General features: G+C 39.7%; 4 protein-coding genes across 16 annotated transcripts in view; 2 read left to right on the forward strand and 2 right to left on the reverse strand.

The window, feature by feature from the left end:
* sh3bgr (SH3 domain binding glutamate-rich protein) overlaps nucleotides 1-9,965 on the reverse strand; it is a 15,361-nt gene extending 5,396 nt beyond the window's left edge. For 7 of the 13 annotated variants that reach the window (XM_013911136.1, XM_013911135.1, XM_013911133.1 and 4 more), the window contains exons 1-6: nucleotides 9,751-9,965; nucleotides 7,531-7,716; nucleotides 7,270-7,350; nucleotides 5,079-5,153; nucleotides 3,264-3,467; nucleotides 2,753-2,782 (exon numbers count right to left, since the gene is read on the reverse strand). In XM_013911136.1, coding sequence (XP_013766590.1) covers nucleotides 2,753-2,782; nucleotides 3,264-3,467; nucleotides 5,079-5,153; nucleotides 7,270-7,350; nucleotides 7,531-7,716; nucleotides 9,751-9,795 — 621 coding nt within the window. In that variant the 5' untranslated portion in view covers nucleotides 9,796-9,965. The remainder of the gene's footprint in view (nucleotides 1-2,752; nucleotides 2,783-3,263; nucleotides 3,468-5,078; nucleotides 5,154-7,269; nucleotides 7,351-7,530; nucleotides 7,717-9,750) is intronic. The other 6 variants (XM_005720587.2, XM_005720583.1, XM_013911144.1 and 3 more) reach the window with 4 other exon arrangements.
* Nucleotides 9,966-11,394: 1,429 nt separating this feature from the next.
* On the forward strand, nucleotides 11,395-14,287 carry LOC102213497 (lebercilin-like protein). Its single transcript, XM_005720592.1, has 9 exons — nucleotides 11,395-11,509; nucleotides 11,608-11,843; nucleotides 11,940-12,196; nucleotides 12,382-12,624; nucleotides 12,731-12,868; nucleotides 13,131-13,200; nucleotides 13,282-13,409; nucleotides 13,520-13,631; nucleotides 13,806-14,287. Exons 2-9 carry the CDS (start codon nucleotides 11,645-11,647, stop codon nucleotides 14,258-14,260), a joined length of 1,602 nt encoding a protein of 533 aa, XP_005720649.1. The 5' UTR covers nucleotides 11,395-11,509; nucleotides 11,608-11,644; the 3' UTR covers nucleotides 14,261-14,287.
* A 213-nt stretch (nucleotides 14,288-14,500) lies between these two features.
* On the reverse strand, nucleotides 14,501-18,092 carry get1 (guided entry of tail-anchored proteins factor 1). Its single transcript, XM_005720593.2, has 5 exons — nucleotides 17,844-18,092; nucleotides 17,223-17,388; nucleotides 15,875-15,942; nucleotides 15,583-15,697; nucleotides 14,501-14,865 (listed from the first exon to the last, which is right to left on the reverse strand). Exons 1-5 carry the CDS (start codon nucleotides 17,931-17,933, stop codon nucleotides 14,792-14,794), a joined length of 513 nt encoding a protein of 170 aa, XP_005720650.1. The 5' UTR covers nucleotides 17,934-18,092; the 3' UTR covers nucleotides 14,501-14,791.
* A 330-nt stretch (nucleotides 18,093-18,422) lies between these two features.
* On the forward strand, nucleotides 18,423-21,912 carry hmgn1a (high mobility group nucleosome binding domain 1a). The gene is made up of 6 exons (XM_005720594.1): nucleotides 18,423-18,667; nucleotides 19,694-19,723; nucleotides 20,759-20,788; nucleotides 20,885-20,923; nucleotides 21,017-21,133; nucleotides 21,227-21,912. Exons 1-6 carry the CDS (start codon nucleotides 18,653-18,655, stop codon nucleotides 21,287-21,289), a joined length of 294 nt encoding a protein of 97 aa, XP_005720651.1. The 5' UTR covers nucleotides 18,423-18,652; the 3' UTR covers nucleotides 21,290-21,912.
* Nucleotides 21,913-23,362: the final 1,450 nt, after the last annotated feature.

Raw genomic sequence — 23,362 nt, forward strand, 5'->3', positions numbered from 1 at the left:
AAAAAAAAAAAAAAAACATATCAACTCTGAAATGCTAAATGAGATCAGTCATTTGGTGTTTAACGCGTGAGTCAATTAGGCAGCTTTTTTTAATGTGTATGTGTTAGTCCCCATAGGGAAATAGTTCCTCTGCATTTAACCCATTCACCCAGTGAAGCAGTGGGCAGCCACCAATGCAGCGCCCGGGGAGCAGTGTGAAGGGACGGTACCTTGCTCAGGGGTAGGGATGGGTATCGTTTAGGTTTTATCCGATACCAGTACCAAACCGGTACTTTTGAAACTGTGCCAGTGCTTAAACCGGTGCTTAAAGAATAGAGAACACATAATTGGTCCAAAACACTCTCATGTTCAGCTGTTTTTTTTTGTAAAAAGATAACAATGTTAGCCTTTTCTGCAGCTATAGCGGATTTATGGCATCACTCTTGGCTGGAAGCAGTGCTTAATCAATGGAAAAAATACAAACTTTGTCCAAAAACCTCTCATGTTTAGCTGTTTTCCACTTTTTCTTTGGTCATTTTAGCCTTTTTGGCCAGGGTGAAGGGAGTATCTGCCATCAAACAAGAAGACAGCCACATGTAACTACGACGGTGTTTGCTAGTTCACCTTACATGCCTTCATGTAATAACGTGGTTAGCCTACTCAACGTAAATTACACACGAACAACATTAAGCTACTCACGCAGAGAAGAATGGCTGCTGCTGCCATCATCATCCGTCATCATCCTGCTACACTGGCAGGGCTAGGGGCCAGGACTCTACTCTTCGGGTTTTTTGCAGATGTTGCTAACTCCGGGTCCGATAACAGGCATCACACCCGCAGTAGATGTGCTCAATGTGAGGTCTCGCAGCAAGCTATCAAATACGGCGCATTTCTCAGCTTTTAAAAAACGCTAGGTGCGTCGCCAGGTGTTTCATCAGTTTCGAGGTGTTACCTCCTTTGCACAGTATCAGCTTAAAGCACTTGTTGCTGCTGAGTTTGCATATTTTGCTGTGAAGTACAGCCAGACTTTGACCGCTTCGCTTTGGGCATTTTTAATCTGTAGCTCTGCTCTACAAGAACGTATGTACCTGGGCCCGCCTACTACGCTCGCAAAGGTAAAATGATTGGCTGGAATCCAAAGTGTATGACATCTCAGGAAAAAAAGCACTGAAATAAAACACCGAAACGTGCGCTTCCTTTCAGTCTGGTTACTACCGTTTATGTCAGAACCGGTGCCGTAATGGCACCGGATACCGGTACCCATCCCTACTCAGGGGTACCTCAGGGTAGCCGTTCAGTGGAGTCGAACCCCCGACCTTCCGATCATGGGGCCACCACTCTACCTACTGAGCTATACCTGCATTCAGCCTATCTCAGTTAGAACTGCTTTAAAACCCCGTATTATAAGTGTTTACATTGCACAAGATTAAAAGACATATTTTAAATAGCAGAGGTTTCTTAAGCACTCAGATTTTTGTAAACAGTGAAAGTGATGGGAGACAAAGAGAGAGAAAAATTCTCACTGGCCTTGACAAGCACAGAGTGAGGGAGGTGGTACAGCATGTTTTCACTGCTATTCAAAAGTGTGGGGTCACACAGAAAAATTCACATTTTTCAAAGACTCGCCTTAATCCTTAAATGAATAGAAAATACAGTGAAGAAATCAAGGTTACCCACAATGAGAAGTTCATCCTTCCAACTCTGGTTTCATTAAACACACCTTTGCAGAGCAGTTTGTTAAAGTAATATGGAAACCTTCCCCCCACGCTTCCTACAGTAAACTAAGTCACTTCCCACAGCAACTCAGGGACTGGTCACTCTGTTATCACAGAATAGCAGCTTACTGCATCTTCTCCAAAGAGATATACAGAAATCTTCCCAGAACAGAGTAAACTCTCTGCTATGAAGTCTTAAGGATCTTAAATTTGGGGGGGGGGGGTCCATTTCCTTGGATGGAATAGTCCTGGTTTTTTAGAACAAGAAGACTTAAGTTTTAGAAAAGGGCTCTTTTGGGGCCGTTATGAGACTGCAACTGACTCATGCAGACTAATGCTTCACACACTCGACTAGCCAAATTTAAATTGTTCCTTTGGAGGTATAATCATTCATTTTTGGAAGTTATTTGATGCTGAAAAAACCCAGAATGTTGTAACTATGCATTAATAAGTGTGTAATTCAATTTTCCAACAATTTTATGTATTCTCATAAACTTAGTGTCCAAGCCCAATAATGTTAGGTCAATTTCAAAGAAAGTTTCACTAACACTGGCTAACAGCAGCTAACAGTAGCAGAAACAGGAGTGCTTACCGATAGAAAAGTTCAATCTATCCTCAACAACTCACCTGGCTATGGCTGCCATTGGACAGAAGTGAGATTCACTGCCTTCTAGCAGACTCCTTTCACAAAATTTTACATCCAAAATAATGTAAAAATAAAATAAAATAAAATTTAAGTGACCCAAAACTTTTTAGAAATCTTTTATAAGTTTAGCTCATGTCAGTGTCCGAAAGTCTGAATGACTGGCAAGTACACGTGTTTGGGTAAAGGTGAAGACTGGTCTAAACCAGCAATGACTGTTATTATTAATTATTTTCCCTCTCAAATAAAAAAGATGAAGTACACATGTCATTTATTGAATGCACATAGTTATTAAAAATGTTGGGATAGTAACTGCTGCTGTTTCTGTGTATTGTGTCTATAAAACATCAATAAAGCACTGTTCCCTATTAAATAGTGAAATAAGTGTTACGTGAATTTTTTTAGATAATCTCACCTGCTCTTCTTCCTCTTCTGCTTGGCCCTCCTGACAGTGGAGATAAGATAGCATTAGAGACATCAGAGACCACACACACACACACACACACACACACGACAGAGTGAGGAGTTTCTGGGGACCCTATACTAACACACCTTGACCAGGATAGTTAACAGTAAGTGAATTGTGTCATCAACTCAAAAACCAAACATAAGACACCTAATGGAATTGACAGAAAGGCAATAATAAATAAATTAAACATCCACTGGCAATGATGAGACGTGTAAGAATGATGATTAGGGATCTCGGCGAGGTGAATTAGTAAATTACTGAGTCCAGGGAAGGAGACTTGAGGAGAAGATGCAGATACAAGGTTGACAGGAACTTGAAAATGAGGGAAACCTTAAATGTGGAGTAAAGGAGGAGATTAAAGGGAAAACAAGGATTCTGAGTGGAAGAAATTGGCATTCCAAGGATGGAGGCAGAGGAAAAACGAAGGGAGATTAGGGTCTAGTTAAGGCGCAATTACAGTGTCTTCTGTGACCTCGTCTGTTTCTTCCACTGCTGCTTCCTCCTCCTCCTTCACTGTGGGGGCTTCGTCTCCTACCGATTCTGCAGTCTCTTCCTTTGCTGCCCCCTCCTGTTCCTCCTCATCACCCTCACCTTCTTCATTCTCATCAGTGGCCTGCTTCACCTCTTTATTTGAATCCCCATTACGATCCTCCACTGGAACCTTGTTATTGTAAGGTGTAAACAATAGTGTGTGAAAGAAGAAATACACAAAGAAATAAAAAAAAATCTGATATACTACTTCAGGCACTGCTTTAGCAGCATTACGATGGTTGGCTCATCAGATGGAAAGGTTTATGAACTCAAAACAATGATGTTAGCCTGGTAGGTTGTCATCCAGTTAAAAAAATAAATAAATAAATAAAAATAGGAAGGGAAAGCTAAAAAGTCAAGGTGTAGGTTGTTAGAAAACAAATCCAAAGTTGGATATGCTAAAAATTAATACTGACATTTTAAAATGAGAATATAGATATTTTTCTCTTTTCTGTAAAAAAAAATATTAAACTTACAGCTAACGGCAAATTAGCTTAACTTAGCCTAACACGAAACCTGTAAAAGGAAGAAACAAACAAAGAAAAACAGGTAACAGTATTTGTCCAACATTCATTAGTTTAAAAAGTTTACTGTGCCAGATTAAACACACCAAATGTAACGTGTTAATTGTGAAGCACTCATTTGCTAGATTACCTGTTTTTACCATGTCTGCTAAGCTAATACTAGCATAATTTCACATTAAATTTTCAGTTATAAGAGAGGTACAATATGGGTTTTTTTTAACATATTGTGTTATATCTCTTTCAAATAGCATAAGTATCTTTATCCAAATGTCAAACTATTCTTCTACAAGGCTAAATCTAAAAAAATCTTATTCACATTGTTAGTTCAATTAACCAGAAATACAGGTTTGGTCTAAAGTAGTTTGGCGCTGTCTTTCTGAAGCAGGCCGATGTGAAAAGTGTTCCTGGACTGTCACAATTAAACGCAGTCATCATTTACAATACAGGTTTTTGGCTTTGTCTCTTATGTGAAGAGACTGATGAAAATTTATTGATCTCATATTGAGAATATATACTGTAACTGGAAATCCTAAATATATTATTAGTAAATTGTTGACTACTAAGTCACGTTTTCTCTGCCATATGACTCTTCTGAAGCATTGCCTACTTCAGAGACTAAAATTATAAAATTGTGATAAAAATGATAAAGAACATGAAATGTAACAGTAAAATGCAATATTGTTGCAAATAGGACAAGAGATCAGTGCTGCAGAAAATCGTTACTCTTGGGGCTAAAATTTGGGAAATTAGAAAGGGAAATCTGGGCTACGGTAGGAAAGCTCTAGTAAACTGAGAACTAGCAGGAATTTTCTCGTGGTAATAATCTTGTCAGAAATTTGCTGAAATAAAGATGTTATTAAATATATCTATTAGAAAAAAATGCTTTTGATAAAAATAAAACATCAAATTTTACGATTTACACACAATCATACCACAGTTTGGTTGCTGCACAGCCCTTTGGCAGTCTGAACACAGCAATGCAGTGTCACAGTGTTATGATGACAAATCAGAATAGTGTGTTATTATGAGCTCACATTTCTCACTCATGCAACACCAGAATAAGTCGATGTGGTAGATGAGACGGGGCAGCCATGAAGAAATTAGGAATCTCTTTAAGTCACCAGTTATGGACAGAAGGAAAGTTGTTAAGTGACGCTGAAAATTTAAGATGAGACACGGTGAAAAGAAACTAAACACAGACTAAATGAAGGCATTACTATTGTGTCGTCAAGGTTTTCCTCAGCATGGGTGCCATTCTCCACAATGTTATCCTTGTCAGCTTGCTCTGCTTCCTGTACCAAGGAAATTACCAGGTTTAACACAATCGCGTTGACATTTAGTGTCCGGATAACTTGCCAAAATGTCCACGGCATGTTTTTGTTTCTTTTAGTCACTCAGATCTGGTTACCTACAAAACAAGTTCCACTGCATCTCATTTCAACACATTTAATTGTTAAAGAAAAAACAAATTTCAGTTTTAAATTTTAAATTAATTGAATTTCGAAAAATGTGTTCGAATCTCACATCAGTCAAAAGCAGATATATGAAGACTGGAACTTTGGATAAATACAGTTAGGGCCATAATTACCTCCACAGCGGATTTTAAACCAAACAATTAAGATATGATTGAAGTGCTAAACTTCCATTTCAGTGGTTTAACTAAAGCAATTTAGCAATTACAGCCATTTTTATACACACTTCCCCATTTTCAGAGTCTCAAAGGTAATTAACTGATTCATTTTCACAAATCACCTGCTTGCTTAACACCAAAATGCCAGGGACATCACAGACAGCTAAAATGGATGAATACAACTTTACAACATCGAGAACACTCGTCACAAGGTAGGCATCTCATTGTCAAGACCTACAGTCAAGAGACACCTTATTAAATGTAAATACAGAAAGTTTACAACAAGTTGCAAACCTCCGGTTACACTCGAGAGCAAGAAAGTCAGGTTAGAGACAGAAAACATCTAAAGGAGCCTGAACAGCTCTGAAAAAATTATTTGGACAGAAACAGAAACTAAGATGCAAAAGAATAATTGGAAGAAAAAAGTAAGTAGAAGGAGAGAAATACTGTAGATGTTATAACATGGGCATGTATGGCTGCCAGTACATCTGGGTCACTAGTGTTTATGATTATGTGACTGACAAAAGCAGCAGGATGAACTGTGAAGTGTACAGATCTGCACCCTCTGCTCAGATTTAGCCAAATGCTGCAAAACTGATCAAACAGCTTCACAATGCAAATGTATATCAACCCAAAGCGTGCTGCAAAAGAAACCCATGAGTTCCTCAAGGCAAAGAAACAGGATACTCACAATGGCCAAGTCAGGCATCTGAGCTCAACCCAACAGAGCAGCTTCGTAGTTATTAAATACAAAATCAAATGCAGAAGAAGCAACAAGTGAAGGTGGCTGCAGTAAAAAGCTGGCAGAGCATCTTAAACAAGGAAACACCACATTTGGTGATAACCATAGGTTCTACACTTCAGGAGGTCATTAAAAAAAAAAAACAACAATAAACAATCCTTATATTTAAAACTATACTAGTTGTCTGATTACTTTTGAAGATCAGAAAAGTGATTACTTTGTACAAAAAGGGCTGTTTTTCATAAACAGTTAACACTTAACTGATGTTAAACTTCCTGAATTAAAGCCAATAGTCTGCACTTCAATCACATTTTGGCTGATCTAAATCCCACTGCATTGGTGCAAAGAGTTAAAACTACAAAACGTGTAATAGTTCAAATACTTATGGACTAAAGTGCAGCCTAAACTAGGTACACACAACCTAAGTTCTGAAAGAATTTTCCTGTGATGAGCATAAACGTGGTTTAAATTATTTAATATATGAATAAAGGAAGAGACAGACTATTTGTTGCATCTTTGCTTTTACTTGTACGTTATGACAGCACAGATGTTCTTATTTAATTGGGAATTTTGTTGTACACATGAAGTTTTGAAAATTCATCATGGTATTTTCAGACTTTTTATTGTTTTATGAGCCATAAATGATAGGAACCCCCTCTTTATAAGAAGGGAGTTAAACCTGTTTGTGTCCAAAATGATAGCTGGATACATTGATTTCATCTGATTACAAACCTTTCAATAACAATAAAGAAGAGCATTTATTCTTCTGACATTCTTTTGATTCAAATTAATCACCTTAAACCTTCAAGTCTTACCTGGAAAACTAAAACATAACAATGTATCATAATGTTGCAATTCATATACAATCGATAAAAGAATATTGTGTATTGAAGAAAGTCAAAGCAGAATTAGTCCAAGCTGAATTGTTGGACTAACTCTGTTGTATCAGTACTGAAGTAAAAGATTAGAGATATTAGAGAAGAAATGTGGCTTTTGCATACGTTTTCCACAACATACAGTAGAAAATAATACTGACCTTTGACCCAGGAGGAGGGGGCAACCCCAGGAAGGTGTACACTAAATTGTCCTCTTTGGCATCAAAGAATGTGTCGTAGTCCTGCACAAGATTTAGAGATCTAAATCAATACAATAATTTACTTTCCCTCCAATTTTAACTTTGTTGCTACAGTTGTTCCATTACAGACATTAAAGTGCATTTCCTATGCTTTTCTCTCAATATTCTGAAGGTAGACACAAGTTAAAAACATTGGCGTATCTGAATGCGATGTATACTGACCCCACAATAACTCTCTTCGTTGAAGATTTGTGGGGGGAGGGGGATGCCGTTGGCTGGCTTCTTGTCCTCAGGGACGTTCTGCCTCATCCACATGCGGTTGTCCTCATTGCACGCGATGTCCAGTGGAGTGTAGTCAACTTTAAGAGCCTCCAAGAAGCCAACCACATCTTGCTGCTTCTTCTTGATCTGCGAGGCAGAGAAATCCTCCCTGATTGCACTGTATATGAGGAGAAGCCTGGAATATTTAACCTCAGGATGGCAGCTGCAGCATTCTGGGGTTTGGAATATCAACTAACATTATTTAAATGACAGCATGGATTCACATCTGATGCTCTACATAGTGCTCCCTTCCCGTCCTCTCCTACTAAGTAAACACAGAAACCACTGACAATTTAAAAGAAGTACGAGTTTTACTTTATTTTTGCATTATTTTTTTACTTGGTTTATTATTATTGTCTATGTAACAGGTGTCCTATCTTCTGTGTATTTTTTACTTATCTTGTTTTCATTTCGTATTTTTTTATTAATATTTATTGAGCTTTTCTACTTCATCTATCATAGTATATAAGTTGTTACAGGTTGTGTTTTACGCTGTGGCTTAATTTCATTTCCCACGCAACTATCTCAGGCTTTGCAGTCAATGGTCTCAAAATGAGAAAGCAGGTGAGCAGCAGTTGTCTGGGCAGAAATCCTTCGTTGATACCAGAGGTCTACCAGAGGCTTCAAGCTGATAGCAAGGCAATGCTAACTAAAAGAAAAAAGAAAAAAGAAAAAAAAACTCTTGTATGCAGAAGAGCATCTTTGAATGCACAGTACATCAAACCTTGAAGCAAATGGACTACAGCAGCAGAAGACCACACCAGGTGCCACTCCTGTCATTTAAGGACAAGAAATTGAGACTACGATTCACACAGGCTCATCAACTGGACAACAGAAGACTAAAAACATCGCCTCGTCCTGTGAGTCTTGAGTTTTTCTGCAATGTTCGAATAGGGTCAGAATTTAGTGTACACAAAATGCGTCCATCCTGCCTTTTATCAACAGTTCAGGCTGCTGGTGGTTGTGTAACGGATGTGGATCTCAGTACAATTAGCCCCCTTAGTACCAACTGAGCACCATTTAAACACCACAACCTACTGGAGTATTGATTGCTGCTGACCCTGTCCATCCCTTTATGACCTGGCAAGGTGTGCCTCATAAAGCAACTCTTGAGTGTATATTATCTGATCTTATTTTATTTTAAGCCCTTAAATAAGCAGAAACACAACATGATTGCTTTTTCCAGCTTCTCAGATGCCAACATATGCTATTATCCTTGTGTTATATGGTGTTGAATGACTAATAGTTTTCTGTTTTGGTCTGTTAATAATCCATAATCCATGTTTCTGGGCTCTGGTGAAGGTTGAATGTCTTCATGTTTGATCTTTTTACTTGTATCTACATCTGCTGACAGATCATATTTAAACTGATAAAAAAAAAACTGATAAAAAAAACTGATAAAAAGTGTAAAAATGAAAAAATAAATCAATAAAAAAATACAAACAGCAGGGTCGAAAAAGGGACAAATAAGAGGATAAACAACGATGCATTTTCTAAGAGTTAATGAGGACTTTTGTGGTCAGTCATTGAGTGTCATCTGCTAATACGGGTAGATGACCATACCCGCATGAAACAAGTCCACTCAAAGGATAAACCCCAAGTAGTGTGTGTTGTGATGCAACACTGCTAAGTGGGCCCCAACCACTTTAGCATGGCCAAAAGTGGATGTAAGAAATAAATTCACCCTCCCCTCTGCTGTTATCATCCCACCTAACATATACACCGTTACCTCAATGCGAGTCTGACTTAAAGTTTCATGTTAAATCTCTTTTTGGGGGAGACACCGACGTCAAGCGTCTGCATGTGGAGGTCCTTAACATGCAAAAAAAAACAAAAAAAGAAAAAACACCTTTGGGAGCCCCTGTTCTAGAAAGCTCTGCATATAAATCACATCGACCTGCGAGACAATTAAACAAAGAACCAGAGCCTCTCAGGCGTAAACTCAGGCACAAATCAAACCGTGCACTTGCCTGCAGTGTTTAGATATGCCTAATAAAAGTCAAGTCACATTCATTTCGAGGTTTAACGCTCTCGTGTCACTGTATGAGTGACAGTCCTGGCCGGTCACAACCACAAAAGTTCACTTTAAGAGAAATAAATCCTTTGGAGTAAAAAGCTTACCGCTGTGGATCCCGACGAAGACGCGAGGAAAACTTTAATGACCATTTTGCTACAATTTATTTTGTCGACTATGCAACAAGCGGTCTCTTAAAGGAGCAGGCAGCCTTCTCTATTATTAGAGCACACCCTGGACGGAGACATAGCACAGCGATCACTCACTCACTCACACACACACACGGTTATTTTTGTCTCCAGGCTCCATTAGTGAGGGTCGGCCCGTAGGGGCGCAGCACTACTCACAAACACTGATTGGCAACTTCAGCTGTCTGTCGGTGAGGGAGGGGGCGCAGTGGAGCTGGTTCCCAGCGTCCTGCTGAGTGCATATATGGACAGAAATAGCACTGACCAGCACTATAGGCTGACAGGTTTTCAAACCCGGTGTTGTGCCAAAAAGTGATCGGCTGCCAAAAACTGTATTCCGATGTTTCTGTATGTTTTCTTTGCGTGACACCTTTGCTTATATTGGTAAAGATATTGTGGTGAAAAGGTTTTTACAAAGGGATCGTACATAAAATAAAGAAATTAAGTGTTTTTGCAAGTAATCTTTATAACTCTGTGTTACTTTACCTACATGTTAATCCTAAAAATTATTAAAATATCTTATTGGAGCTGTGATGTTATATCTGTTGCGATTTTTGCTTCCCTCTATCAGATCTCTCTTGACAAAGACATTTTTAATGTCAGTGAGAATTTTGCCTGCATTAAAGGCTATATAACCAATATAACCAAAAACTGATTCGTAAGAGATGTTTGAGATGTTTGAAAGATTATAGGCGGTACTGCAAATTTTGGTATCGATCCAATACCAAGTAAATAAAGGGCTAGTATTGTCGATACCAAGATCAGTATATGCTCATTTATGAGAATAATCATCATCAGATTGCAAATTCTTAAACACATTTTAATGACACTGTGATCACTATCATTGTTATTTTACACAATATTAGTAAACACAATAAACCAACAATTCCGTGTTTCATGGGGTTTTTGGAGATGTGTTGCAGATGGGCTATAGGCTATAAATAAAATAGACTTGACAGTCAGTCAGACATTTTTTTTATAATGTTTGAGGTATAGTTTTTCATAAAAAAAACTGCAGTAATTTAAGACAGCTCAGTGCAATACTGACCTCAGAGGATAGAAAGAAAGTATCGATCCTATCATGCTAGTGTACCACTACCAGCGTCGGTATTGATGTCATCGATATTTGGCTCGATCCGCCAACCTGTACCTTTCAGTGTGAAATCCTTTCTAAATTACATTCTGTTCAGTTTTTCCACATGAAGTTTTCATTTTCTAAACTTTAGTTTCATTGTAAGAATGGAGCCAGCTCGAGTAGGCAAATAACAAAGTCTCATACTCAATAACCCTGTTAGAGTCCTTGAACAGTTTTTTCTTCTTCGTGAGTGGTCTACGTTCCCTTTCATAAGAAATTAAGGACATTGAACATTTATTTTAAAAGAATCTCCTCTACATGCAGGACTACAATGGTCTTTTTTGTTTGTTTTGTTTTTTGCTCAGTTTTTTTTCTAGTTACCGTCACTTTATTGTTTTCTTTTTATTTTGTTTCTTTACCCGCTGGGTACCATGGCAACCGTGGACGTACATCTACAAAAAATAATAAATAAATAAAAAGCCCCAGTAACGAATGGTGAACGAATTCTGTTCGTATATAAACAAACTATAGTTTACCCTGCTAAACATTACAGCCTGAAACAGAGAGAGTTTGAGAAGATAGCCACGCATAGAAGCAACTTAGGTTGGTTTATTACCGTTATGGCTGGTGCATTATTTATTTTACCTCGTGTAAATTCTTATTCATGCCAGTCTGGCTTTGAACTGTGCTTTTTCTCTCAGGTAAAGAGGATTCGTGAGTGGGAGGTAGCAGGGCCTGATGATGCAGAAGGCTGTTGCCCGCGAGAAGCAGGATGAAGGTATGACCAGCAGCTCTGACACCTCTATATGGTCCAGTCCCTCCGGATCATACAGTAGCTCTGATGATCCACAATACACCTCTGTGTGTGAAGACAAAGCAGATGCCATCCCGTCATTTCAGTGGCAAGGATCAAAGCGGTCTAGAAGACTTGTATTTGGTAGTTTTCATATCTCAAACATCTCAATATCTAAATATTTTATATACAATTCCCTCTACCATGAGTAAAGTGTTTGGGGGTGTCCTTCCTCTTCAGGTAATAAAGCTCATGGGGGCAGCATGCAAAAGACAAACCCTACTACAAACTGCTATATGGTTAGCTTGCCTCCAATCAGGTCCCTGGAGACTCCAAAGCCAAGCCTGAAGCGCATCAGGGAGCTTGAGAACAAGGTGTGGAGTCTGCAGCAGCAGCTGTGTGAGTCCAGGGCGGAGAACAAACTCCTGAAGAACGTGCAACATCGCCACATGGTGGCACTGCAGCACTTCCAAGACTCAGAGAACAGTATTGCACAGGTGGGTTTGTGGTTTCTGCCACTAGTCTCTCTTGCTTTTCAGATTCATGTTATCAATTAACTGTATGTGTACAAAATACTGCTATTTTTCCTCATCTTTCTCTTTATAGTGCCTGTATACGTCCCTCTCACAAATAACATCAGTGTTTCTGTTATTGTCATAATATTGGCCATATCTGTTCACAGATTGAAACCAAGCACAAAAACGAGGCCAGAGCTCTTCAGCATTTGCTCCGTGAGACCCGCACCTGCCGTGACAACCTAGCAAGGCAGCTGAGGAGCACAGAAGACAAAATGTTGCACACAAGGGAAGCTCTCCAGCACCTGCAGCTGCTCAGCCAAGATCACAACCTGCTGGAGCGGGAGGAGCTCACCCTGAGGCTGGCCAAAGCCTCTGCTGAGCTGGAGGAGAAGGACAAGAAGATACTGGTACGAAGGAGCAGAGAGTAGAATGATGGTGGACGATATAGCATCCTAAAAAAATATGTTTTACATTAAACATTTGCTTCTTTATTGTCTCTTCACTCTATTCTAGGACATGGAGAAGAATTTTGAGTTGTGCCAAGCTTCATTAAAGCGGCAAATAGTCACAGAGCAAAGAAAGATGAAAGAGGCGAGAAAAATATCCATCCACCTGCAACAGCAAGTATATCAGCTCACCAGAGAACTTGCGGTAAGCTGAAAGAGATGTGTGTGGTCATTCTGAGGCACCTCCCCCTGTCGCCATATAAGTCTGGGAGAAGAAAAAGTGAAAAAGTCTTGATTAGAAAAATAGCCAATGATCAACTGTAGAAACACAAGGTCTTATGCTTGGGTGTTACTAGTTAAACTCACTTGTCATTTTTCAATAAATAAATATATATTAAAAAAAATATGTAAACAATTTAAAGGCGCTGACTGATGATCGGTGTGCGGTATGTTTTTTACTCATACAGTACAGAGAGCGGGAAATGGGAAAACGTAACATTTACTCCCACCGATTCCAGAACGGGTCGAGCAATAGAGGTAAAAAAACAAAAAAAAACAATCTGCCTTATCGCAGCTTGCTCATGCTTGATTGGCTGTCTGAGTGGTTTTGATTTTTAGGCAGGGAAAACAAGATGGTTCAAACAGATGGATTAGGCCTGCTCCCCATTGGCCCTGCAAGTCTTTTGGAGAATGACTATTCAGAGCCTGTTCAGAGACTGGAGCAGCAGGAGAGCTCTGTGAACTGGGTATATGGTTCAGTTACTCAAAAACAGAACAACCTTCTCACATACCTGTCTTTTATCATTTTTAAATTATTTTATCAGCAAACCAATTTAAAATCTTTCTCTTGTTTCAGGGTCGTTACGGTCCAGCGCAGAAGTTTTCAGTTATAAAACGTCTAGAGAGAAAGGGTCCTGCTCATTTGTCTTTAAAAGAGAATCACCAAGACGATGCAAAGATATCTGCAAGTAAGTTACTCAATCCTAACAAAGTGACAATTCTCTAACAATATACAATCAAGAAACCAAACACTGTAAAAGGGGGAAAAAAGAACGGTTGAAATCGTAGTAACAGAGGCATAAGTTGTTTTGGCATTTTGTCAGGTTATTCAGTATTTTTCAAATTGAAATATTTGCTTTCAGATTGCAGTGACATCAGGAGTTCAGACAACAGTCCAGAGCCTCTAAATGAAGAAGATTGTATCAAAGAAAAGGAGGAACCAGAACCCACACGGGCGCTCAATGGACCTGAATCCATAATAAAACATCAGTTTTCAGACATCTGTTCAGATGAGAGCCCAGAAAATGAAAATAACAGAGAAGCCCCTCAGGTGCAGGAAGAGACGCGACAAACACAGCATGAAAGCACAATGGCCTTCACTTTAGAGAGGTGTCTGAATCGAGCAGCACCGAAGAGAAAAGAAAGCAGATTCCCCAGAATCAGAAGCAGCTACACCTTCAAACAGACCACAGAGAACCTGCACTGTGGAAGACCAGCATACAGCACTGAAAGCTCTGAGGTGGAGATCCTCAGTAGAATTCCTGAGCTTCATCTACCAGATGAGAAAACTGATAGAGGTGGAGCACACAGCTCTTAGACTGAATAAAGTGCAATTGAAAGGAAAGTGCAGGCTAGCTCATCATATGATTATTATGCAGCTACCATAGAGAAACTCCTTTCTGCATCATAACACACACAGTATGACTTTCTGAAACGTATTAACAGCCTGTAAACTAATGTTTTTCTACTCCAGACTCTTTATCTCAGTCGTTATTTCATTACAGTAATGTTTTACTGCCCAATTTGCTTTGGTTGGCTCATTCCCAGGTAAAGGTAAAATAACAAAACACATCTTTTTTTTTTCTTCTTTTTAATAAAAATTAATTTCCACATTTCCATACCACTGTTTCAAAGCAATATACACACAATCAAATAACCACATAATTATAAAACAATGATAACAATGATAACACTTTTTATAGTAAACTTCTGCTGCAATTCGAGATCACCAAAATGCACTGCATTATTTTAACGTTCTTTGCTAGGAACAGCTGACTGAAAACGACAAAACAAAAACTGCAGCGTTAGTCATCAAAGGAAACTGTTGAGCACAGGATTAGGAAACACTCTAGCTGACAGCATTCAGAGCCAGAGTAACTACTTTGTTGCAAACCACCAACCAGCATGTGATTCCTACTCCACCTGAAAAAGAAAAACAACAAAACAAACAGCTCATTGATGGAGCTTGACTCCAGGCGGAAAAGAACAGCACATATTGATACACTACATGCATCATATTGTATAAAATCTACATATTGCAGAATACCTGCACTGAAGTGAAATGAATTAGGTTTTATTATCAGTGGATAATAAAATCATCATGATTTCTATTAAACTATAAGCTATGTGTAATTTTGTTTGTTTGTTTTATTAATAATGAAGCTGTTATGGATTTACCATCCACTTGATTAGGTATACCTATTCAACTGCTCCTCAACACAATTATCTATTCAGCTAATCACATGGCAACAACTCCATGAATTTAGGCATGAAGCTACGTGAAACATGACATGCTAAAGTTCAAAATGGGAACCAGAATTGGAATGAAAGCTGATTTAAGTGTCTCTGAATGCGGCATGGTTAGTGTCAGATGTGTTGGTCTGAGTATTTCAGGGATCAAGCACACTATACCCATCTTTTAATGGCTGTTTCCAACAGAATAAAATGCCATGTCACAAATCATCTCAAACTTTTTTTAAACATGACAGTGAGTTCGCTGTACTCAAATGGCCTCCACGGTCACCAAATCTCAGCTCAATAGTGCAGCTTTGGAATGTGGTAGAACAGGAGAGTCACATCAAGGACGTGCAGCTTGTGTGCATTCAGTGTATACTACAGGCTATGCTATCTAACACAAACCTGCCACTCCTGTTGGGAAAGCCACGAGGCGCTCCACGGGAGCAATCCATCTACTTGGTACCACAGTCACTGGATCAGAGTAATACTTCCATATCAATGAAATCATCAGCGCAGCCTGACAAGAAAAAACAAAACAAAACAACAAAAACACAAAAACAGACATATACTGTCAATAACGGCAAATAAGCTGATTCAGCTACCAAAAAACTATTATCTGGAGGTTTTGGCCAGTGCTATAGACTCACAACTAAATTAAAATACATTCATGCTTCTACTCGAAACCTCCACCTACCTGCAGTATGTAAAAAACAATGCTCACAACCCACTTCATTTTGGCTTGTTGAGCGGTTCTTGATTTGACTACAATAGACAAGAAATATGCAACTGTTAGTCTCAACATATTAATTTTTCTTTATTTTGTAGTGATACTGCCAGTTCCTTTAAATCAGACGGAACTGTCATTTTGTTTCACTTTATTATTTGACCATCCCATGTCCAGGGAACTGAAACCAGGATAAATTCCTTTTTTTAACCAGTCACAGGGTAACAGGGAAAGTATTAGTCCATTCTTTATATGGTCTTTGTTAATACCAACATTACACAAAGTAAATCTTTGCTTAAATGTAAACAGACAGCACTATTACTTTTTATTCAAGAATCAGGTGAAGACTAGAGTCAACACTTTGAGAATCACAAGACATTGCGGTCAGAATAAAATCAAAATAGAGAAGAGCCTGGGTGTAATGCTGATTGTACAATAATTTCAAATTGACAATGTGCAGGTTTTGGAATAGGTCAGCAAAGAAACAGTCTTTAGCAGCCTTTGTATTGCTAAGTAAGTTATCACACAGAATAGACAGTGTTTCTTTACCAGATTGTCTGGGGTCAACCAACCAAAACAAGAGAGAATGAACAAGAGAGGTGAAGAGAAGAGGGCAGGCAGGTTGGAGTGGATGGAGACAAGTGTCAGGGGTGATTTGTGACAGAAGGACAGCAACAAGAGTGAAAGGGAAGGTTCATAAGATGGGAGTAAGATCTGCTATGATGTATTGTTTGGAGACAGTGGTGCTGACAAAAAGACGGGAGCTCAAGCTGGTGGTGGCAGAACTGAAGATGGGAGTGACCAAGATTGACAGGTCTGCAGTCTGGAGATATGGTTAGAGGCAAGCTAACATGGTTTAGACAAGGTTTTAGACATGTGCAGAGGAAGCTGAGTGGATATGCTGGATGAAATGATGTTTAATATGGAGTTGCCAGGCAGGATGAAAAGTGGAAGACCACAGAGAAGATTGATGGATTCAGTGAAGGAACACATGCAGAGGGTTGGTGTGACAGAAGTGGATGCTAATCCTGAGGCTATGGGGCCAAAAACAGTTACTTACCTCTAAAATCCCCCAAATATGTCTTCTGACTGATAATTTATAACATGTAAATCTACATTAATAGACATTCACATCTGTGGAAGACATAATATATGCCCTTTCAGAGTACCTACTACATATTTTCTGCTGTGTTCCATTAAGAAAAAGCAATTAGTTTTAACTTTTTAGAGCTCATCACTCTGTTGCAGTAAACTTCATTTTGAGGCTCCTGTCACACCATCTATCCTCTGAATGTCAGTAGGCACTTTTAAATCTCACCATGTGTTTTCAGCTTGTCTGTTGTCTTGTTGATTTTGCGCTCCAGTCTGGCATATCTAGCAAACTCATCCATCATGCTAATGGAGGACTGCTCCTTCTTCATCTCTTGGATTTCAGCCCTCATCTCACTCTCCTGCTCAGCATCTTTCTGCACCATCTTTGAGAGCTTGAAGAAGGGGGAAAAAATACTATCACTGAGCAGCCTGGGCCTGATTGAAATTTTTATAATTACAGTAGTAGTCCCTATTAGGCAGTCTAATCAGCACCTACGAATGTCAGTTTAACACTTTCCATGAGGAAACCTTTCGAGCTACAAACAATCTTTAGCCGTAAAGCTAAGCTGTAAACAGTTTCTTAACATTAAAGCAGGACATTTGGCGATAAAGGAGGAAAAGGAATCCCAGTTAAATGCAGCAACTACTGGATTCTCGGTGAAACCCCACCCTCTGGTTGTAGCTCAGCTATAACTGAGGAGGTACAGCAGCTATAAGTTAGCTTGACAGACGGCTAAGCTAGTCAACAACAATCCACCGTGTGTCCGACGAGGACACAGATAATAATACACCGGCATTCAAACAACTTTAACAACAATCATATATGCAAACAATAACTCCTACTCACGAAGGAAGATATGGTCGGCAGAAGGATTTTCATAAGATTGCAGAGAAAAACCGAGCCAAGCACCAGGAGCCATGCATAACCGGCCGCCATGTTTGTTTCCTTTCTCCTCCACTCAGCCTCCTCCTTGTTGCAGCTGTTGAGCGACTGGACTGCTCGGTGCACTGACTTTAATAATTATCCCACTAAAGACGGGACATGCTGTTAGTAATTACGACTCTCTTTAAACACTAAAATAATGTAATGTGCATATATATGGCGTCCTCTATAATAAATGACTGGATAGGAAAATGGGGGAAATGCAGGATCTATTTATTTATTTTTATATTCTTCTTTGTTTATGTAAACTATATCTCAAACTCACCATTTTCCATGCATTATTCAAACCCTACACGTACACACACAACTAATACACCCTGCGAGCAGGTTATAAGCGGTTATAAAGTTAGATAAGGCCTGGATTGACTGATTGGCACACTGTCCTGCCCACACAGGTGAAGATGTTGTGTTTCAAAAATATGCTGCCTCATCCTCAAAGCCAATCACAGGAAGCAGTGGGCGGGGGCTCTGTCTTCCTGGTAGGTTGGTAGGATAAGGGATAAAATATACCGAGAGGGGGATCCAATCCGGTTTGAGCTAGTTCTGGTACTGCTCGGACGTTTATGTTAAGTTACAGACTGCAGCTGGTGGAGGTGTAGGCAGAGGTAGCTGGGCTGACAAAACAACAACAAGTCCTCCTTTTGTTTGTGTAACTGTTAAAAGAAAGGCAGTGTTCCCTTTTTTTTAATTCCTGCCGTGCAACCTAAGCAACAATGGGAAGGAAGAAAGTAAGTGGAAAGAAAATGTGTGCTTTACGTTTGGGTCGGCATGATGCAGAAATAGCGTTTTAAGAAACTGTAGCAGTTGTTTTGTGGTGTTAATACACGTATGCAGGAGCAATGCAACACGCTACAGCGTGTCCATGTGCGTGCCGTGGAGTCCACCTTTTCCTGCGCTCAGGTCTGTCTTGTCTCACTCGGCTGATACAGGGAAGTGGCGCCTTTTTACTTAGCACTGCTTTTTTCGCTCTCTTCCCCCAGTCCAGTTTAAAGCTTCTGTTTTGTAAAATGTGTGCCCGGCTGAGTTTTAATAATCACCAACTGTGCGCTGAAACAAAGGGGTGTAACCACCGTCGAGGCGCACAGGTTGGCATTTCGAGGAAATTTCTTTCGTAATTGCCTCCTTATTTATTTATTTATTTACTTGTGCTCTGGGTTGCACGCGTGCCGTTTCAGGTACCAGCTGCACCTTCGGTCACGTGTCGCGTTTTTTAGCCGCATTTGCGGCCAAATTTGGCGGAGATTTTGACCTCAGGCGAGTGTGCGCGCACTGGAAGGCTGGTGCGCGTCACTCCTGAGGTGTGCAGTCCCTTCTCCCCCTCTCTCTGGTTAGGCTCGTTAATGGCAGTTGATGGATCCTCGACAGCACAGCGACACATCTGGCCGTTTTGATGTCAAGCGGAGCTCTGTTAGTAATGGAGGATGGTCTTATTTTTTCAGTTTAGTCACGCTGGTGATATAAACAGTGACAGCAGGCGGAGCGAGTCCACTCCTTATTTGTTGTGTCCACGGAGCTGCTGTTGCTCTGTGGGAAATAAACTGGCACCCGCCACATCCTTTGAGTCAGCTCAAAAACGTGATCCTCCCCACGTACAGATTGCATAATTTCTTTGTGACTTGAAGGGAAGGAGAAGTGCCCATCCCCCTCACCATCCCCACCTCTTTGCGTTACACACCCACTTTAGCTCACTCATGAATGGTTGTTGGTTTTGGCTCATTATGTTTCTTCCCCCCTCACTCTCTTGTCTTTTTCAGGCTACCACTGATGCAGATGCAAATGCAGAGGTTAGTATTTCCACTAATAAATTCAAAACTAATGCTGATACCCAGAATAAGATTGATGCTTCATAGCCAGCTCAGTGCATCCCAGTCATAATCGGAGTTTTGAGACCAATCGTAAATTGGATGGGTTTTAAAGTGCAAGTTACATTGCGTTTGTGCAGCCCAAATTGTTCTTGTTTACCTGGTTTGTCTTAAATGAGTGCACAGGTAAAGAGTTTAGTGTTTCTAATGCCCTAAAACAGTAAACTATTCGTTCAATTTATTTCATTTAGGGAAAAAAGGAAGGACAAAAAAATACTATACAGAATAAAGCAAATTACACTCTGATAATGCTCCACCTATGCTGATTCAGTATACATATTGAATAGGAGCAGGAAGAAGTGCACACTTGTTTAATTCCACCCCTTCTCCTTAAGTTGGCAATTAATATTTATCCAGCTTCCTTACTGATTATAAACCTAAATAATAGCAATATAGATATTACTAATGCTAAATTTGCAGCATGAATCAAAACAAACTCCCATAATGCAAAGTTTCATCTTTGCTCCCTTAAAGGACAAATAATGAAGAGCATACAGAGTGCAATTATATCCACAGTGTGTCTTTGTCCCCTGTCCTGTAACCTCGAACCAGTCACGGCAGATGGCCCCACCCCTCCTTTAGCCTTTCTGTCGAGGTTTCTTCCTGTTAAAAGGTAGTTTTTCATTCCCACTGTCATCAAGTGCTTGGAAATTGGGGATTGTCTGATTGTTGGGGTTTTCTCTAGTATTGCAACATCTTTACATTACAGTATAAAGCATCCTTAGGTGTCCTGTTGTGATTTGGTGGTATGTAAATAAAATGGCATGTCTGAAACACATGCTGGAAGTTACTACTTCCCTTTGTGGGCTCATTGTGTCATTGTAGCACCTCTCATTGAGTAACATGGGGGTTTGTTTTCCATCATAAATGCTTGGGGGGGGCTTCTCTTCCGGAGTGCTTAACTGAATTAATGTGGCCTTCTGTGTTTTGTTTTGTTTTTCTTTGTTTTTTCTTCAGCCAAGGAGAAAGTCTCAGAGGTTATCAGAGGTAAGTCTACAAAGCTCAGCAACGGCCTTGACAGATTAATCTGTGGATTTTCTCATTGCTGTGTTTGTAATTTTGGAACATCATTGTGTGTTACAGAAAGAGACGCAACCAAAACCCCAGCCAGAAAAGACAAAGGTAAAAGCCAAATCTTACCATTGCACACGTCCGCTATAACCACATAAAATGCACAGCAGGTTCATGATGCTTGGTTTGTTAATGACACCACAGGCACCCCCCAAGACCAAAAAGGTGAAAGAGGCAGCCAAGACAGAGGAGAAAAAAGAAGAACCTCAGGCAGAAAAGGAAGAGGTGCCAGCAGAAAATGGAGAGGCCAAAGCTGATGAGGTATTCTAAGTTTCCCTCTTTTGTGAGCGCCACGTGACATTTACACTGTCGCAAAACAGAACAAAATAAAAGTGTGTTTTCTCCGTTCTCCAGCAGGCCGCAGCCGCAGACGAAAAGGACGCCAAGGCTGAAGAGGAGGAGAAAGCAGCAGAGTAGTCGTGTTGCCACTGAACTAACTCGTCAATGCTCCCTGTACCTCCTTTGTTGTAAAATGCAGAGAATATTTTTATCTACTATTTTCTTAAGACAGCAGTGTTTTTAGGGATATGATTGCTTTTTTTAAGAATAGTACGGTTTCCATTCAGTATCACGGCTTCTGTGAAGGGAAAGTTTATTGTGTCCTTGTGATCTTTTTGTCTTGTGTTTAATTTCTTTGTCTTTTTTAAAGCCTGTTTACCCGAGACATTTCAGAGGTACCATTTTGGAACTTTGTAACCGGTTTTGGAAAATGCATCAAAATGCTGTGCTGGATGGGTAATCGTTTGAAAGTTGTGTTCTATGTTAAGTAATGCCTTGCTCATGTTCATTATCATCACAGGAAGTCATTGGGTTAATTTTTATGTTATTGTGTATTTGAGACCAATACGATTGATCCATGTTTTCTGCTTTGCTTTAAACTAAATGCATTAGAGTTGTACTTCTGACTTTTTTCCTATTGTGAAATCTGTTTGGTTTGGGGATTTCTCTACTAATGTAGTTTCCTCCTTTAAACAAAACAAGTTTCCTTTTGTTATAAATGGTATAAAATACCAATTAAAGTGAGGACTGATTTAACCATGCATTTCTCAGCCATTGTGTACTGTATTTGGCCAGAGGGATTTATTTTAAATGACCTATTTCAGATGTTTCTATTGTAAACCACTTAAATTATAGATATTAGAAATTCCTCAAACTAAAATGCCTAAGTCACTAATTGTTGCTTTTTCATTTTTTTTTAGATTTCTCAGTTAATTTCATAAGAGAATCACTGAAGATCACTTTATAAAGATGGTGACATTTACACTGATCAGGAATAACATTATGACCACAGGTGAAGTAAATAACAGTGATTAAATCTCCATCATAGCACCTGATGGTGGGTGGGTTATATTAGGGAGCAAATTAACATCTTGTCCTCAAACTCGATGTGTTGGGGGCAGGAAAAATGGACGAGCGTAAGGATTTGAGCGAGTCTGTCAAAGGGCCATATTGTGATGGCTAGATGACTGGGTCAGTCGATCTCCAAAACTTCAGCTCGTGTGGGGCATTACTGGTCTGCAGTGGTCCATGGTGAACCAGCAACAGGGTCATGGGTGGTCATGGTTAATTGATCTGCGTGGTAAATGAAGGCTGCCTTGTGTGGTCAGATCCAATAGATGAGTTGCTGTTGCTCACATTGCCAAAAAGTGTTAATGCTAATTTTGATGGAAAGGTTTCAGAATACACAGTCGGTTGCTGTTTGTTGCATATGGTGTTTAATAACCTCAGACTTTAAAGGCTGCCCATGCTGACCCCCAAAAGTACCAACAATGGGCGCTTGACCATCAGAACTGGAGCACAGAGCAATGGAATGGAGGTGGCTTGGAAACAGTATTCCCAGATAGCTATGGGCTCTTTCAACAGGATAATGAGCCATGCCACACAGCAGAATGATTTGAGGAGCATGAGTTTGAGGTGTTGACTTGACCTCCAAATTCCCCAAATCTCAATTCAATCAAGCATCTGTTTGATGTGCTGGACAACTGTCTGGTCTATGAAGGCCCCACCTAGCATCTTGCAGAACAAAAATGACCTATTGCTAACATTTTGGTGCCAAATACCATAGCACACCTTCAGGGGTCTAGTTGAGTCCATGCCTCAATGGGTCAGAGTTATTTTGGCATCGAAAGGGGGACCAACACAACATTAGGCACATCGTGTTACAACTGATCAGTGTAAATATCTGACCATTGTGCTTGGGGTGTTTGGTACTGAGCTCCTGAGCCCCTACTGTACACACAGTTTGGCCCAAGATTTTCTATGTAATTATTGATTATGTACGTTCAAAGTTGCATTTGCTCATCAGCTAAAAATAATTAAGATCTTGAACCTTGACAGTGGCACAGAACCACTTTAAAAAAAAACTTTTGCAATTCTCCACATAGAATAGAATGCCCTTATTGTCACTATACAGTTGTACAATGAGATACAGAGCATCTCCTACGCTATATACATATGGACAGTATTAACATAGGGAAAAAGATATATATA

Source organism: Pundamilia nyererei, unplaced genomic scaffold (genome assembly GCF_000239375.1).
Source record: "Pundamilia nyererei isolate P.nyererei 1_Seehausen unplaced genomic scaffold, PunNye1.0 scaffold00003, whole genome shotgun sequence".
NCBI lineage: Eukaryota > Metazoa > Chordata > Actinopteri > Cichliformes > Cichlidae > Pundamilia > Pundamilia nyererei.